Below are 18453 nucleotides of genomic sequence, written 5' to 3' on the forward strand. Positions count from 1 at the left end.
GATTGCATTTAATGACATGGATAGAATCGGTGATACATTTTTGGTTTTTTTGGTGTGTGTGTTTGTGGTAATGGTGATTGTACCTAAAGATGTTCTATCACCAAGCTAATCCTCAGCTCCCCACCTTTAAATTTTTTTTTTTTTTTGCAACATAGTCTAGCTAAATTGTTAAGACTGATTTTGAATTTGACAATTTTCCTGACTCAGCTTCTTGAGTTGCCAAGACTATAGGCAGACACTATGACATCTGGCTTTGTGATATATTGTTGTGTGTTAACAAGGAAGTTGTATTTTAATATATTTTATAATTTTATAATTTTTATAATTATAAGCCCCATTTTATAATTTTTATAAAACAAAATCATCTGTGTGTTCATACTTATGAGGGTATTTGTGTGTGTGGATATTTTAGAGAGCTAGCAAAGAGGATGGACATGTTTTTAAACTACAAACCACTGAGCTTGGGAGGTGGGATGGAAGGCTTCTCAGATGCGCAGAGGCTTCGTGTATTTTAAGAACTTCTTTTTGGATTTCTGTAGCATAAATTTGAATTTCAACAGATAGCAGTTGCTACCTCATAGAGATCAAAAACAGGCATAAAATACAGGTGAGGAAATACCTTAGAATTTAGAATTCTGGGCATCTCTGATTAATGTTATATTCAGTTATCAGATCAGACTTTCATATGGACATTTTAGTTTTCATTTTTCTCCCCAAATAATATAGTTTTGAAAGAGTTTAAGAAAACAAACTATTTAGTATCTTCTTATATTTTAATTTAGACTTTTTAGATTGTCTTTCTTCAAATATCAACTTTTCTTCTTCCTTAACTATAGTTTCTTGTAGTATTAAATTCTCAGCAGAACTCCTGCAGTGATGACAGGAGACTTTACCAATAGAGTGGAATATATTGTATGTTAGAAGCAGGTGGAATTCGATGTATTCTGACTTCCAGTGGCTCATGTGTTCCTTCTCCTTCAGGTGGACTGTCTGAATCCTGCTAACCATCAAAGACTGTGTGTGCTTTTTAGCAGCTCATCTGCCCAGTCCAGCAATGCTCCCAGTGCCTGTGTCAGTCCTTGGTAGGATTCTTCTCCCTGTAAACTATTGCACTTAAGAACAGAATTCTAGCAACTGACAAAAATGTAGACCACTTTTTTTAGGTATATGGCGTATTGCTGGTCATAGCTAAGTTGACAAAACTCTGAAATTTGTAAATATGTAATTTGTTTATGGGAAGAAATAAATGAGAATAACCTGAGAGTGAAAAAAATGTGAGGGATAGAAGAGAAATTTGTACTTATAGAAAGAAAGTTGACAACACAAGTTGAATTTTGATGATAACTGTTAGGCAAGTTTTTCTTTAGATACCATTTTTATAAAAGCAATCAGCCTTTTGCTATATTGTTTTTATTTTTGGTGCTGGGGATTGAACCCAAGGGCTTTGCACATATTAAACAAGTGCTCTACCATTGAGCTATACCCACAGTCCAGTCTTTTGCCTTATTAATGGGTTTTATTCTAAAACTTAATTCTCTGTTGATTGACAGAAACACATTTTATAATGTTATAAATTATTGTTTCAAATCATAGGCACATGATCCTCACATAGACTATATAGCTTTACATGACATAGTTTACCTTTAGTTTAACATGTACCTTGTAGCTCAGTGGTAGAGTGTGTGTTTATATTTGTGAGTCTCTGGGTTCCATCCCTAGTACCACACACAAAACAAGACAAAGTACTATAAGAATGTAGTTATACTTTCTGCAGTATTGTTTCCATGACAAAACACTTACTTCCAGAAGTGATATTCTGGAAGTGGTATAGCAGTGGTATAGGTCCAGTAGGCAGATGGGGGTTGGGGAAGCCCACAGGGATTTTGTCTGGGAGAAAAGGGACTCCTTAGGTCAAAATTTGAATAAGAAGTGGGTTTTTAAAGGCATATAACCTAACTCTCTCGTTTGTGAGCATTTGTAGATTAGATAAAAAGTTAGCAGTTGGATGCTTAGTAAGAAGAGCTGCTGTTCTCCATGTTCAGTAAAGGTGTGGACTAGAGAGCAGATGACAGAGTCCTCTTTTTATGTTTAGGAGGCGTAAAGTTTTGTAAAGGAAACTTTTACCTCTTTCTAACTCAGATCAGTTTTACTTAATTAATATTATAGTTTATGCATCCTCATTAAATAATTTCATAAGGTACTAATGGACTGGGAGTGGAAAAGATGGTATGGTGTTGCTAGTCCAAACTTGTTTTACAAGATGATGTAAAACCTGTTCTATAACGACAAATATTACCTCCTTTAATACTTCATCATAAGCCCATTTTATAATCAGAAAGTGTGGTCTCATGAAGTGTATTTGCTGTGTGGTCCTTGTGTTTCTAAGAAGTGATCTCTTTTTTTAGGATTGTAACAATGGAATTTTATGGGAAGAATGATCTTACATTAGGAATATTTTTAGAGAGATACTGTTTCAGGTAAGAGCTAATTTCCTTGTGTCCATTATGGCTTTTGGAAGACCAGAATTTCAACCTAAAACATAAGTATGAGTTTGGTGTCAAGTGTTATATGGTCCTCACTTTAACACCACATTAAACCATGCCATGCAAAGAAGTAATCTACTTCATATTCAAATTGGGATGTCTTATACGGCACTTTTCTCATATATTTATCAATCTAATAACCTTGCCATCCCTAGGGCTTTTTCAAATGTCTTGTCCATATAGTGATTCAAATGACAGGCAAGGGAAGTGTTGGAGGCAGCTAGCTAGACCTCATTTTAAATCTTAGTGCTATCATTCCTCACTTACATGACAAAAGGCAAGTAATTTAATCTCTGCCATTCCCCCTTTAAAGGGAATACCAGTCCCCCAAAATGTCTAGGTTTTAATGGATAAAATGAATCATCTTGAAATCGTTGGACAAATAGAAATGACTTAACAAGTGGAACCTGTCATTACACAGTAGTTGATGATAGGGGTTCAGCTGCAGCTCAGAGCAGCAGGAGTGCTGTAAACTTTGCTCACTGGTCATCAATACTCTAGCAAGAATGCTGCTCTTTATTGACAGTGGTTCTGAGTAACCAATATTCATTATTCTTGGCTTCTATGTTTTATGCTTAATATGAGAAGGGCTCTTTTGTTTGTCAAAGGCCTTCTTATCAGTGCCCTAGCATGTTCTGCGATACTCCTATGGTGCATCACATTCGGCGCTTTGTCCATGGGCAAGGCTGTGTGCAGATAATCCTTAAGGAGTTGGATTCTCCAGTACCTGGATATCAACATACAATTCTCACGTATTCCTGGTGCAGAATCTGCAAACAGGTAAATATACCTTGGTACTATAATATATGACATTTATTTCTTTATTTGTATAGTTTTTTGGGGAGGTGGTAATCTATATTATTTTGAAATTGGTTGTAATTGGGCTCTTATTTTATCTTCCTTTGCTATATGTTCAAAATAATGTTCATTTTTGACAATTTCACTACTGAAATATATCAGTCATTAAGTAAAATTCAGGTGCTTTGTTCAGTAAATATATTGAGACCGTATCTTGACAGTTATTAATTATTTTATTTATTCATTCAGCAACCACTCATTTTGCACCATCTGTGTGTCAGGAGGTACTGTGGTAGGTCCTAGGAAAGAAAAAAGAATAGATACTTTTCATCTAGGGGATAAGACAGATTTGTAAAGTTAATTATTGCAGTATATCAGGATGTTTGCACAATAAATCTGAGCTTATATCAGTATTTCTCTCTGAAGAGGTATGAATGAGACAGTGTTGAAAGTGAACCCTACTGATTTTCATGTACAATCTTGAAAAAGATATGAGTTTTATTTCTTTCATGTGCCTTTCTTTACTTTTCTAACTCTGGCAAATATTTGGCAGCATGATCATGTTTTTAATACATAATTTTTTTATCCAAATTACAGTGAGTATATATCCAGTTTAACTTCATTGTTACCATGGCTTTTTTTTTTTGAGTTTATTTTTGGAAGGAATATATGACAATTAGAAAATAATAGTATGACTTACGTTAATATCTGCTGTCAAATCTAGTTCCTCCTGCATTAGCAAATATACCAGCCTAAAATCATTCTACCATTTATCAGTCTTACTTTCATATTTATCTTATAGGCCTTTAGTTCTCATTAGATAATTGGTAATATTTTTTGTGAACTCTGTAGATTGATCATTGCATTAAAGGAATAACTTGAATTTGAACTTTATATCTTGCATATTTCAGTATATGCACTTTATTTTAAAGACAAAACTTTCTGCTTTGGGGATTCTGATAGAAAAGAGTTTTGTTATACAAAAATGAAGAACTTCTGGTGTAAGAAAAGTTACAACTTAAAAAAAACCAAACATAAATATACTTAATATTAAATATATTAAATTTCTAGAAACCATGGTTATAGAAACAATAGGCAAAGAGCATAACATAGCAATTTAATACAAATGGACAGTAAATGTGCAAATAAATTTTACATTAGTAATCAAAGCAATGAAACCAAGTAGAAATTAAATAAAATGACTTTTTTTTTAAGAAATGGCATTTCAAATATTTATAATTCCTAGGATTGGTAAGAAAGTAGAGATTGATATTCTGAAATACTGTTGGTACTGGAGGTTTTATAAACTAGTACACCTGTTTTGGAAGACAGTGTGTCAAAAAGTATGAAAGACCATAAGAATGTTCATGCCCTTTGATATTTTATTAATTTATTTCAAGGATGTAACTATGAATGTTTTTATGTATGTACAAGGATGTTCAACATAGCATCATCCAAATAAGGTGAAAATTATAATGTCTTACATGCACATAAGTAGGGATTGGGTTTAATATTCTCATATAATAGGATAATCCTACAGCCATTTAAAAAGTTGTAAAGATTATCTTATGATAAAAATATTCATGATTTCTTGCTCAGTAAAGAAGAAAAGCTTATAAAATTGTAGGAAAAGAGTTTGTACAAGTAACATTGTGTAAATATATATTCATATATAGAAAGTAAACATACAGGTGTATTGCTGTTGGTGGTGTGATTATCAGTGATATTGCTCTCCCTCACAACCCTCAGCTCCATTCACCTATAAACTTTTTTCTCCCTGTTTTCTGCATTCAGAATATATTGTTTGTATTAGAAAAGACATTTTAAAAAATGAAGTTCTCATTATTATTAGATAACTTAAATTATTTTTGTCGAATTCCAGGTAACACCAGTTGTTGCTCTTTCCAATGAATCCTGGTCTATGTCATTTGCAAAGTACCTTGAACTTAGATTTTATGGGCACCAGTACACACGTAGAGCCAATGCTGAGCCTTGTGGTCACTCTATTCATCATGATTATCACCAGTATTTTTCTTATAACCAGATGGTGGCATCTTTCAGGTAAGGAATCAAAGGGATCTTGTACATTGTCATATTTCCTGAAGGTTTTGCAACATTTCTACTGTTACTGGATTGAAGTAAATTGTATGTGTCATCTCCCACCTCCACCCTTGCAAAAGCAAAGAACCAGACACTGCTAAGAGCTATCAGTGTTAACTTAATCTACCTAAAAAAATGTATTATTATCCTTACTTATAGACTTTATAGACCTTACAAGTGAGGATAATAATATTGTATGTTCATTATAGAGCTAACAAGTTTTGGGGTCTTGATTTAAACCCTGGTTGACCTATCGGTTTCACTCTTTTTTTAAAAAACTTTTTTGTAGTTATAGATGGACAGAATGCCTTTATTTTATTTGTTTATGTGGTACTAAGAATTGAACCCAGTGCCTCATCTATGCTAGGCAAGCGCTCTGTCTCTGAGCTACAGCCCCAGCCCCTCGGTTTTACTCTTTGTTTTGGCATTCAAGAAACTCTGTCAGAATTTTTGCTAAGGTATTAACTACCATAAAGATAATCAAATACTTGTAATAAAGCTAAAATTTCAAGTTTAATAAGTAAATAATCACCACTGTGGTATTAAATAATTTGAGGAAGGGTTCAGGCTCTGGCTTCAGAATGTATCTAGGATCTGAACACTTTTCATTACCCTCAAAATTTAGTAGTCTCAGACAGTTTCCTTTTGGCCTTGTTCCACAGCCTGTGCTCAGTATGATCTTATTAAAGGAAAAATCAACCAAGGTCATTTCTCTGCTCTAGATGCTGCACAGAGTCCCCGTTTCACCCTGAGTGAAGGCCAGAGTCCATTTACTGGCCTATAAGTCCTTACAAGCTCTGTCTGTTTGCCTAGGGCCTATCACTGTCCCCTCACACACGTGCTAGCCCCTTGGCTCAGCCTCACCTGTGTCAGGTAGGTTCCTGCCTGGGAGCCCTGTGCTGGTTCTTCTTTCTCTAAGCTCTTCATTCACAGGTATCTGCCTGCTGTTTACTTACTTTGCATGAGTGTCTGTTCCAGTTTTCCCTACTCTGATCCCCTCTCATGACTAGTATTCCCTTGCTTCTCTTTCTTGTTTTGTATTTCTCTGACACTTAGCACTTGATGTATGTGTTTTAAATATATATTTGTTTTTTTTAAAGAGAGAATTTTAAAAAATATTTATTTTTTTAGTTTTTGGTGGACACAACATCTTTATTTTTATGTGGTGCTGAGGATTGAAACCAGCGCCTCCTGCATGCCAGGCAAGCGCGCTACCGCTTGAGCCACATCCCCAGCCCCAATTTATTTGTTTTATTTTAAATATTTACTTGTTTTTCCTGAATCATGAGGAAATATCTTCAGTATCTAAAATAGCATCTGGGACATTTTAGACTCTCAGGGAACATTTGCTAAATAGAACTTATTTCTTTTCTTAAGCAAGAGCTTTAACCGTGAAAGTACTGTGTAGGTGGGGCATAGCATTGACTAGGCAGTACCTCAGGCAGAAAGGAAATATTCTCATGAAGATTCCTCAGGAGTGGAAAGGTAAAGAATATCTATACCTATACCTATTATAGGAAGGAGTCTCTTCCTTACTCATAGAGAAGGTTTATATCAAAATCAGTTTTGTTTTTATAACAAATGAGGATAACTTCAAAAGGATACATGATGGCATCACAGTGCAGTGATGAAACAAAACAAAATCTAAAATTGGGGAAAATATTTATGATTGAAATTTGTCTTCAATAACTTTGATTTTTAAAAAATACAATTTTGTAGAAACTTTATATTCCTTTATGCCTTATTAGGATTTAATTGACCATCTGGATATATCTCTGCTCAAGGTATTAAAATATTTTTCATTTTTCTGCTGTTACTTGTATTTCTTCTCTCAGTTATTCTCCCATTCGGCTCCTTGAAGTATGTGTTCCACTCCCTAAAATATTCATTAAGCGCCAGGCCCCATTAAAGGTGTCCCTTCTTCAGGACCTTAAGGACTTCTTTCAGAAGTAAGTTTCAGTTTCTTTGGTGATCCTCTTTTTTTTAAAAAGTCTGTGATGTACAGGTATCAAGTATCAAGTATCAAGATTTGTTCATTTAACTGTCTTTGAAAATGTTGATAACTTTTTTGAATTGTATGTTATATGTGCTTTATGGAAAAAAATGTAGACAATACAGGAAAGCATTTTTTAAAAAGTTGAACCCTGACAATGCAAACAACTGTTAAAATTTTGAAGTATATCCTTCAGGTCTTTTTTGGTGTGCACAATTATATGATTTTTAATTAGATAGGACTTTTTTCAGTTATGGTTTTGTGTCTAGTGTCTGCTTTTTTCCCTGTTTATGTGGAGTGGAAAATTTGATCTCACCTTCTTTAAAGTATGTAATGTTCTCTGGTTTTAGAGTTTCACAGGTATATCTAGCTGTTGACGAAAGACTTGCATCTTTGAAAACTGATACATTTAGTAAAACAAGAGAGGATAAAATGGAAGATATCTTTGCACAAAAAGAGGTAGTTCATTTCTTTAATAGAAAATTAAAAAGTCAATTGTCTACTTACTAGAAATTGTTTTTTGTGGGGAAGGGTTATCTATATAGTGCCTATTTACTGAAATTTTATCTTGTTACCTGTTAGATGGAAGAAGGTGAGTTCAAGAACTGGATTGAAAAGATGCAAGCAAGGCTCATGTCTTCCTCTTTAGACACTCCTCAGCAACTGCAGTCAGTCTTTGAGTCACTTATTGCCAAGAAACAAAGTCTTTGTGAAGTTCTGCAAGCTTGGAATAACAGGTATATGATTTTGCAATTTTATTAATATTATTGCCAAATTGGCTGTGCCGTGACATTTGAAAAATTTAAATAATTTATTAATTATAGACATTTCATCATATTTTTAAGTTATAAACAAACTTCACCTACCCCCTCCTTTCCCTTTTTTAAATCCTTTAAAATGTATGGTCTAACCTTTGGATTGCTTGTGAAGATATAAAAACCAAAGAAGGGAACAACCTTCAGTATTGTTTCAAATGTGTATGCTGCTGAATGGAATTTGACAGAATTAGTGTGCAATGAGTAATAATTGATATGAGGGTATTTTAGTTAGCTTTTTTGCTGCTGTGACCAAAAGACCGACAAGAACAATTAGAGAAGGAAAAGTTTATTTGTGGCTCATGGTTTCAGAGGTTCTTAGCCATGGATGGCTGACTCTATTGCTCTGGGATGGAGGTAGAACATCATGGCAAAAGAGTATGGCAGAGGGAAACACCTCAGGAAGTAGATCCAGAAAGCAGAGACAGAGACTTCTCTCACCAAGTACAAAATATAAGGCATACTGTCAGTGACCCACCTCCTCCAGCCACACCCTACCTGTCTATATGCCACCCAATTAATCCCTTCAGAAAATTAATGCTCTCATTAGGTCAAGGCTCTTATAATTCAATCATTTTCCTGAACTTTCTTGCATTGTCTAATACATGAGCTTTTGGGAGATACCCCATATATAAACCATAACAGGGGTGAGAATTCCAAATATATTACTGTATTTATCTTATGTCATTATTTAAATATTTATTTTTAGAAATATTTTTCTTTATACTAATTTGCTATTCTTTTATAATTGTAGTCATATCAACAAGAGCTCTTGATTTGTTGGTTAGATATGATAAGAATTTAGTCCTAGATAGGTACAACTTTAAAGTCTGTTGCAATCCAAATAGGAAACGATTGTGATTTCAGAGTGTAAAAAGAAAATTTATAAATATTCAAAGTGCTAAAAAACAAACTATATTCTTTGACTGCAGGTTGCAGGACCTTTTTCAGCAGGAAAAAGGTAGAAAGAGACCTTCAGTTCCTCCAAGTCCTGGAAGACTGAGACAAGGAGAAGAAAGCAAGGTAGGAAAATAAACTTTTGTCTTTGGTCCTTCACTATAATTGATTCCATTCATAACACTTAGAAGTGGTAGTTTAATACATAATTGATTAATATCTAATAGATTTTCCATCTTGAAGTTGTGAGGTTTCAAGGAGATAGATATAGGACTTGGAATACTTTTATGTACTAGCCTGAAATAAATGATCTGTTCTGTTTCATTTATTTGAAATATTTATCATAAATCTGTTCTCCACTGGAGTCACTGAGATACTCTAATGGCGATAGCAAGTGCTACAAAGGAAAAGATGTGGGTACTCAAGAGTGTGTAATACAGTCCTCGTTTGTTTTACTATGAGTATTTATCTCTTTGCTTAAAATGAGAAGTTCTTAAGGTGTCTGAACTGGGTAAGTTCTACATCTTAATTTAACTGAATTAGTTTTATTTTGCTGGGGAACAAATTGCCGTAGATTAGTGTCTAAAAATATAAATCTATAATTTCATAGTTCTGTGGGCCAGAGATCTGGGAAGCATGGCTAGGTTCTTTGCATAGAATTTCACATAACTGAAATGAAGATTTTGGCCAGTGCTTCTGTCTTACTTGAGGCTCAGGTCTTCTTCCAAGCTCATTCAGATTACTGGCAGAATTCATTTTCTGGTGGTGATAAGAAGCAGATTATGCTAAGTGAAGTTTAGCCAATCCCTAAAAAACATAGGCTGAATGTCTTCTCTGATATAAGGTGGGTGACTCAAAATGAGGTAGGGAGGAAGAGCATGAGAAGAAGATTACCACTAAATAGGGAAGAGAGATGGGAGGGAAAAGGAGGGAGAAGGGGAATTGCACGGAAGATGGAAGGAGACCCTCATCATTACAGAATACATGTATGATGATGTGGGAAAAAAAAAAAAGAAGTGTATCACATCAGATTGGGTAGAGAGAAGTGATGGGAGGGGAGGGGAGGGGAAGGGAAGTGGGGTTAGGAAGCACAGCAGAATAAAATAGACATTATTATTACTATATGTATATATGTGACTGTATGACCAATGTGATTCTGCAACCTGTACACTCAGAAAAATGAGAAATTATACCCCATCAGATTCAAATATATGATATGTCAAGATCATTGTACTGTCATGTGTAACTAATTAAACAAATGAAAAAAAAATTATGTCTGGCTGTGGAAATTCCCCATTAAAAAAAAAAAAAGAATGAGCTTCCCTTCTGTTGGTGGCTATTGATTTGGAGGCCATTCCTAACTCCTCCAGGCTATCTGCATTCATTGACCTGTTCAAAGCCTGCAACAATAGTCAAATCCCTCTTGTGTTTCAGATCACTTACTTCCTCTGTCTCTTATTTATAGACTCGGTTTTAATGACTCATGAGATTACATCAGGCCCACCTGGAATTTGAGGTTTGAGGTCAACTGACTTGGGACTTTAATTACAGCTACAAAATTCCTTCATAGTAGTAACTAAGTCAGTGTTTGAGTAGTTGGAAGAAGGTATATACACACCAGGGGCTGGTGACCATCTAGAATTCTCATCATGCTGCCCAAATTTCACAAGAGTTGGTATCAGTATTTTTCAGGTCCTCATGCTTTGATATCACAACAGCTTTGAGCGAGTGTTTTCTTTTTATGTAGTGTTTTGTATTTGTAAAGGAATATTTTCATGCACTGATGGATCCAGGAAACTTTTGCTTTTTAGTAATATATAAAGATTTTTCCTTTTGTCTCTTAAACAAATGTGTAGGAATCCTGTTCCCTTACAGTTTAGGTGAGAGTAAGAAAAAGATTACTAACGATCATTTAAATTTTAGTATTTTCCAACTAGTTCAGGGCTATTAATAAGCACAAACCCCTGGTGACCTTTCCATTTGCCCACTGAACGCACTGCAAAGGTAATGGTGTAAGATGTTGATACAGAATTGAAAAGATACCATCATTCAACAGAAAGTTATCTTTTTGAAAGATTAAAGATTGATTTGAAATTCTGTTCCACTGCCTTTATATTTAATTATTTGATAAATAGTTCTCAAGTGCTTATGATGTGCTGGGAACTTTCCTAGGTTATAGTGGATGCAATTAGGAATAAAGGTCATATAGTTACTGTCCTCATGAAATATTTTTCTAGTAAGTAAGAGACTGATAGTACACATGTGAACCTATAATTATAAAAAGGCTCTGAAGGAAGAAATAAGGGAGATAGTTTTGCTGAAAGAGTAGGTAGTGGTGGTGGGTTATTTTATGTAGGGTGCCCAAGGAGGTCTCTCTGATGTGATGATATTTAATCAGTGAACTTAGAAATGACTTTATTGAAATCATGTGGCACTGATAGTCATTCTAAATATATTTTATCCACAGATAATTAGGACTTGAGAAGGTTCAGTGGATAATAAAAGTTTACTAGCTTAATGATAATCTTACGTATTTCTAGATGCCTTAATGCCAAGAAGTAAGCTTCTGTTTAGAACAATATTCTCAAAAGTGTGGTTCAAGGACTGTTGAGGGTTTATGACCTTTTCAGGGCTTCTGTAAGTTTCTCTTTATTAACCACATATGTGTATGGAGCCAGAACTTTAATCATAACAGTGTATTCATCAGATTAAATGCAGAAGCCAAATAGGAATCTAGCTAGCTAGACACTAAAGATAATTGAAAAAATGCAAAACAGTGCCACTTTTTCACCATTTTTTTTTAATTTTGGAAAATAAGTATTTTTTATTTATTCAATGTTTTTATACTTGTGCTAATATTATAATGGACTTATTACTATATTATTATTTTAGGGAACTGAAGATTGAATCCAGGCGTGCTTAACCACTGAGCCACATCCCCCAGCCCTTTTACTTTTTTATTTTGAGACAGGGTCTTACTAAGTTGCTTACGGCCTCTCTTAAATTGCTGAGGCTGGCCTTGAATTTGCAATCCTCCTGTCTCAACCTTCTGAGCCGCTGGGATTATAGGCCTGTGCCACCAAGCCCATCTTGGGCTTATTATTTTTAAATGAATAAATGAATATTATAAAATGTTCTCAGGTTTAATTTCTAATAAAAAGTAGATTAATTAATTTCTAATTAAAAGCTACATTAAATTATAAAGGTGGTTCTTTGTTATTTTTAGTATAACAGGTCTTGACATGAAAAAGTTCAAGATTCATTTGGTTAGACAGTTTTAAAAATGTGATTTTAATATTCCCTTAAGAATACAGTATTTATTTCTTTACAGATAAATGCAATGGATGCGTCTCCACGGAATATTTCTCCAGGACTTCAAAATGGAGAGAAAGGTTGGTCCTTGAGTCTAGTGACCACTTGCCATTGGAAAGTTTGCATAAGTTGTTGTTTTATAACTGAATGTATTGTTTTTAACTGCCAATTTTAGCTTTTTTCCCCAATACAATTACTCAGAAACTTTTAACCCCCTACTTATAGATCATTTGTAACTCTATCATCTTAAGCTTATCATAAAATATATTGTAAGAAGATAAGTTAGAAGACAGAAACACATGAAATATAGTGAGGACTGCTATTGAAGGAAGAAGGAATAGAGAACAGGAAATTGAATTTCTATTTTGCTCATTCCTGAATCCCCAGGTTTCACTACAAAAATCTTGTAACATTTAGTTTATATTTTTAATGTCACTAAAATATTTCCTAGGCTTAAAATATCTTTTTTAGTATCTTATTAGATAATTTGGTGTTATTGTAGAAACCTTGTGGGAGAATTTACATAGACTGTTTTTGTTGGGCAAGAGCTCAACTCAATTTTTTTGGTATTTTTCTATAATAATTATGATCTAGTATCTTTTCTCCCCCAGAATGAGCATCTGATTTTTTTTTCCATAGTGTCCTAAGACATTGTGTTATAGTGGAAAGAGTATTGTGTTAACTAGGAGTCAGATTTGATTGATAGTTATAGTCCCCTGAGATTTGATTGTGGTCAAGTCATATATGGAATTTTGTTTCCATTTCTGTGATATGAGCTACCTGACCTTGATAATTTTTAAAAAGCTAAAATTCTGTTTTAGCAATTAAAAATATGAATTGGCATTTAAAAACATTAATATTAAGTTGAAATAGACTTAATTTTTTTTTTTTTTTTAGAGGATCGTTTCTTGACAACACTGTCCAGCCAAAGTTCTACCAGTTCTACCCATCTCCAGTTGCCTACTTCACCTGAAGTCATGACTGAGCAGTCAGTGGGAGGCCCACCTGAACTAGATACAGCCAGTGGTTCCGAAGGTACAGTTTAAGTCACTTTTTCTATATTTCATTGACTCTAAGGCTGTTAGTTGTCTCTTTGGCTTATATGGGTCTCTGAGAAAGAAAAAAATCACTGCTAATTCTTTGACATAATGCTTTCTTAACCCTTAGAATATTTATTTTATACTTACCAAAAGTGCTTTTTAAGATAGAGCTTTTCATTCTATCACTTCTTTATTTAGTTGCACTACTTGACATGTAAGTATTACAATAACAAAATGTGATTCAGCTTTATCTACCTTCTGGGGCTCTTACTTCTGTAAGTTCCATGAAGTATAGGGTTGCTGCTTTGTAAAAAAAAAAAAAAAAAATAATAATAATAATAATAAAAGAAATAAGAGAAATCACTGCCATTTTTCCAAATAAAAATATTTACTTCCTAACAGTAAATTAGTGCCTTGTCTTTTCTTTCCTTGCTTTCTGTTTAAGTAATAAATTGCTCAATATAAAATTTGGAATTACTTTACAATTGCTACTAATCTCAGGTATAATAGCCACGGTGCTCATTACTTAGTTGGACCTGAACTTCATCACATCAATAGTTGTAATGAAGTTCATGCATATTTGGGCAGTTATACCCTTATGGCTGCTCACTGTCACCTGCAGCAGAAACCATTGAGGGTAGAATAATCTCAGTTTCAGAGGTGCTAAAATGTAAAGAAGAAAACCTGTCTCTAGAGTCAATGATATATATGTTTCACTGTGCTTTCTCTTTCGTTCCATAAGAGTCATTTTTCCTGGATTAGAAATTTTGAATCACATCTGATAATTATGATATTGATATGTCTGCCAGTATTCCCCAAGGGGAAATAAAGTTGACACTTTAATTTTTTTATTCTTCCTGAATGTTAGTATACAAGTGGAATATTTTTTATTCTAGATGTGTTTGATGGACATTTGCTGGGATCCACAGACAGCCAGGTGAAAGAGAAATCAACCATGAAAGCCATCTTTGCAAATTTGCTTCCAGGAAATAGCTATAATCCTATTCCATTTCCTTTGTGAGTATTATACAAACTTTGTGTTTTTATTCCATTCCAAACTCTACCATGTCTGTTTTTTCATCATTATTAATTTCTCACTTATGTAAAATGCTTTGTTTTCCTTAATGTCGTAACCTTGCCCATTAGGGGCTGAGTAAATAGCACCTAAATAAAATGAATGAATGTGCCTTAACAGTACCTAGAAGAGTTAGAGTGGAAGTCAGGGGAGCAAAATTTACATTGAGAGGAACTCACCATTGAGTTTTCATGTAATAACAGTACAATGGCTGGGTTATTCTTGTTGGACTAGTAGTATGTCTTCTTCACAGTTTCTAGAAGACTTTTCTCTCAAGCTTATACTGGAACAAAGTATTTTAGACTTCTCTGGTTCTTTGGAAATTCTTTTTGAGATTAATGTGGCCAAAATTTTGGTGCTATAGCAAGTTTTTTGGAGTCAATATTCTATAGTCCTGTGATTTGAAACCTAATTCTGATAATTTTCCGGTTGCCTTCAAATTTTTTTCTTGATTGTTTTTTGTTTCCTTTTGATTCAAGTTCTCATAATTTGCAAACATTTTTGCTTAATTAATTATAATTCTGTAGTATTTAGGTAAAATTGTCCTGAGATTTACTTACAGAGTGTTAATGGATTTTGTATTTGATTTTCTGCTAATTTTATTTTTATTTATTTAATGCATTTAAAAAATTTAAACAGTGATCCGGATAAACACTACTTAATGTATGAACATGAACGGGTGCCCATTGCAGTCTGTGAGAAAGAACCCAGCTCCATCATTGCTTTTGCTCTCAGGTATTGTTCTTGGGACTTTTTCCCCAATGGTTATATCTGTGTATTTTATATATGTCTATAATCCTATTTGGGAGATTGTTCACATAAAGCATAACAAAATGATTAATAAAAATACTTTTTGTTTCAGCATGATAGTCTGTTCTCTTTGTACCTGAAAACCTTCTCTTTATTCAAATAATGGGGTATAGCATGAGTCTTAAGCAAGTTCCTAATAACTGAACTGACTAGAGAGTTTATTTACTGCCCCTTAAATCCTGTAACTGTTTAATTTGTACACCTGTATCCCTTACTTTGATTTACTTGTTAACATAATATGTGGGACATATTTTCCTAATAACAGGTGAATATCTTGTTTTTGTATTCTGTTCTCATTTTCTTTCCGCTTCCTAAACACACTAGGTAAATTTTCACACCTTGAGAATGCTATTTCTATTCCTTAAGTCGTAGGTATATTTGACTTTCTGACATAGTTATCATGTGTCTTAAAGAAGTGACCCACTAGGCTGAGGTCCTGGCTCAGAGGTAGAGTGCTCGCCTACCACCTGTGAGGAACTGGGTTCGATCCTCAGCACCACATAAAAATAAAGCAAAGATATTGTCTCTACCTATAACTAAAAAATAAATATTAAAAAAAGAAGCAACCCTCTTTAAAAATATTGATATATCTAAAAAACCTCAGCTTTTTGATCATAAAAGTATCTTGACAGTGGTTCAACCGTTTAAATAGAATCTAAGGTGTTGAATCAAAAATTTTTTTCTATTGTAAGGCGTTAAATTTTTCCTTTTGGATATTTGTTACAAGGTGTATATTTATTCAACAAATATTTGGCATTGTATATACAGGGGTAAAAAAACTATTTTTTTTTTTTGTACCAGGGATTGAACTCACGAGTCCTTAACTGTTGTGCCACTCCCCAGGCCTTTCTTTTTTATTTAGATACAGGGTCTTGCTAAGTTGCTTAGGCCCTTGCTAAGTTGCTGAGACTGGCTTTGAACTTGCAGTCCTCCTGCCTTACCCTCCTGAGCCACTGAGATTACCACAACACCTGGGAAGATTTACATGCCTCTGCTTTTATGATATTTAGAGTTTACTGTTGGGATAATAAGAGTTTTTTCTTTATAAGATTTTATATGATAATTTTAAAGATCTTTGCCTTTTTATCCTTTGTGAAGATAGCATTTTATTCTAATTCACTAGATAAGAAAGGTGCCAAAATGAAATATATATTTTGTACTATTAGGAAGAAAGTATTCTAGTTGAAGACATGTTCTTTCAATGTCTTAAAAGAATAATATACCCAACATGCCTCTTTGTTCTATGACATTTGATTTATCTAAAGCATGACTGCCAGATTACTAGTCCAGGAGTCAAATGTTTTGGGCTAATAGAACATTAAAAAAAAGGTTTTTTTCTTCAAATTTAGTACCTTTAAATAGAAAGTCACTCTTAAGTTCCTTTATTCTGTATTAATCAGATCCTGAGGATTTATCTTTTCGATTACCTGTTCAGTACCCGGATTAATTTGATTTAAATTTTAGTAACTAGGTTCTTTTGATCGTTGCTAAGGTTATTGGTACGGGTTGGGAGTCAGTGGGTCCTTATTTGCATCATTCTTTACAAATACATAGACCTTCCTTATGAAGCTTCTAATCGATCACTTTCATTAATTAACTGAAGTGCATTTGTTTAATCATGGACATTTAATAATGGTTGTGTTTCTATAATACAAAATTTATTCTAAAGCTTATGATTTGTTTCTAAAGAAAGCTTAATGTTTAACATTTTTTTAAACCTATTTCTACCTTAAGTTGTAAAGAATACCGAAATGCCTTAGAAGAATTGTCTAAAGCAACTCTGTGGAACAGTGCTGAAGAAGGGCTTCCAACAAATAGGTGATTCATGATTGAGTACACTGTATTTTAATTTAGTTATGTTGTCATTTTCTGTATCCTTGTGTTTCAGTTCTATCATAGCATATTATCAGTATTAAAATTTTTAGGATCCAGATAATGGCATTCAGTTCAGCCAGTAATTGAGACAGCAAAATTAAAGTACAGCAAAAGACCTTAAATAGTCCCTTAGAATGTAGTTTTCTGTCAATTGCTGTATAGTTCAGTGTATGTTCTAAACTTCCCAACATTTTTTTGGGGAAAAAAAAAGGTACTGTTTTTATTTTAAAAATGGTAACTTGTAAAAAGTATACCACTGCTTGGCTTTGTACTTTTAAGTGTTTGTGAATTTTATATACCTAACATTTAAAAAAAAAAGCCCCAAACCAGGTTGTTCACTATTTTAGACATTTAAATAGAAATTGTTGTAGTCTCATTATTAATGAAATAGGTTTTCCAGTTTTACTAGTCTAGTTAAATTTGCTTGAATTATCACTATGAATAGAATGAAAAAAATGAAATTGTTATTTTCTGTAATTGGTGACAGATACAAATCTAACTCTAATGGACTTAGGGGAAAATTTTATAAAAGTCTGTGGCTTTTGTACATTTCCATACGTTTTTATAGTTAAAGCATTTTACTTTCTTCAGTAGATATTCCAAAACTTTTTGTTTAATGTTCTAACCTGTGTTTATGTAAATTATTAATCAGATTTCTGATTTTGTGGGTTGGCTTAGGTGTCTAGTAGTGTAGTTTAGTGTAGGAATCAGAATACTCTCTATGTTCTGAATAGTTTAAATTAATTTTTCCTTTCTCTTTCTTCTTAGTATTTTAGACAGCAGGCCAAAGAGTAGCAGCCCTATTAGATTACCTGAAATTAGTGGAGGACAGACCAGCCGCACAGCAGAAGCAGAATCACAACCAAGTATGATCGAAAATGGAGAAGTATTTATAATTGTTTTATTTGTGAATATGATTTGAAGAAGAAAACACAGAAGTACCATTTGGAAAAGATTTACTATTTCTGGTCTTTGAAATATAGTATGGATTTAAACTTCTTTTTTTGAATGTTTTTTTTTAAATTTTTTCTTTTAGTTGTAGATGCACACAATGCCTTTGTTTTATTTTTAATTGTTTTATATGGTGCTAAGTATCGAACCCAGTGCCTTATAAATGCCAGGCTAGCGCTCTACCACTTAACTACAGTTTCATCCCTGAATATCCTTTTATAGATGTGATTTTTAAATATAAATT

At 33.5% G+C, this 18453-nt stretch overlaps 1 protein-coding gene across 14 annotated transcripts in view; it reads left to right on the forward strand.

The window, feature by feature from the left end:
* Nucleotides 1-18453, forward strand: part of Pikfyve (phosphoinositide kinase, FYVE-type zinc finger containing) — an 84168-nt gene that overhangs the window by 54428 nt on the left and 11287 nt on the right. For all 14 annotated transcript variants that reach the window (XM_078017918.1, XM_078017917.1, XM_078017927.1 and 11 more), the window contains 14 exons: nucleotides 982-1082; nucleotides 2406-2477; nucleotides 3152-3323; nucleotides 5224-5402; nucleotides 7277-7390; nucleotides 7785-7893; nucleotides 8017-8171; nucleotides 9182-9272; nucleotides 12478-12538; nucleotides 13356-13493; nucleotides 14395-14515; nucleotides 15213-15308; nucleotides 17118-17201; nucleotides 18027-18124. In XM_078017918.1, coding sequence (XP_077874044.1) covers nucleotides 982-1082; nucleotides 2406-2477; nucleotides 3152-3323; nucleotides 5224-5402; nucleotides 7277-7390; nucleotides 7785-7893; nucleotides 8017-8171; nucleotides 9182-9272; nucleotides 12478-12538; nucleotides 13356-13493; nucleotides 14395-14515; nucleotides 15213-15308; nucleotides 17118-17201; nucleotides 18027-18124 — 1591 coding nt within the window. The remainder of the gene's footprint in view (nucleotides 1-981; nucleotides 1083-2405; nucleotides 2478-3151; nucleotides 3324-5223; nucleotides 5403-7276; nucleotides 7391-7784; nucleotides 7894-8016; nucleotides 8172-9181; nucleotides 9273-12477; nucleotides 12539-13355; nucleotides 13494-14394; nucleotides 14516-15212; nucleotides 15309-17117; nucleotides 17202-18026; nucleotides 18125-18453) is intronic.

The sequence above is a fragment of the Ictidomys tridecemlineatus genome, chromosome 7, assembly GCF_052094955.1.
Source record: "Ictidomys tridecemlineatus isolate mIctTri1 chromosome 7, mIctTri1.hap1, whole genome shotgun sequence".
NCBI classification, from domain to species: Eukaryota; Metazoa; Chordata; class Mammalia; order Rodentia; family Sciuridae; genus Ictidomys; species Ictidomys tridecemlineatus.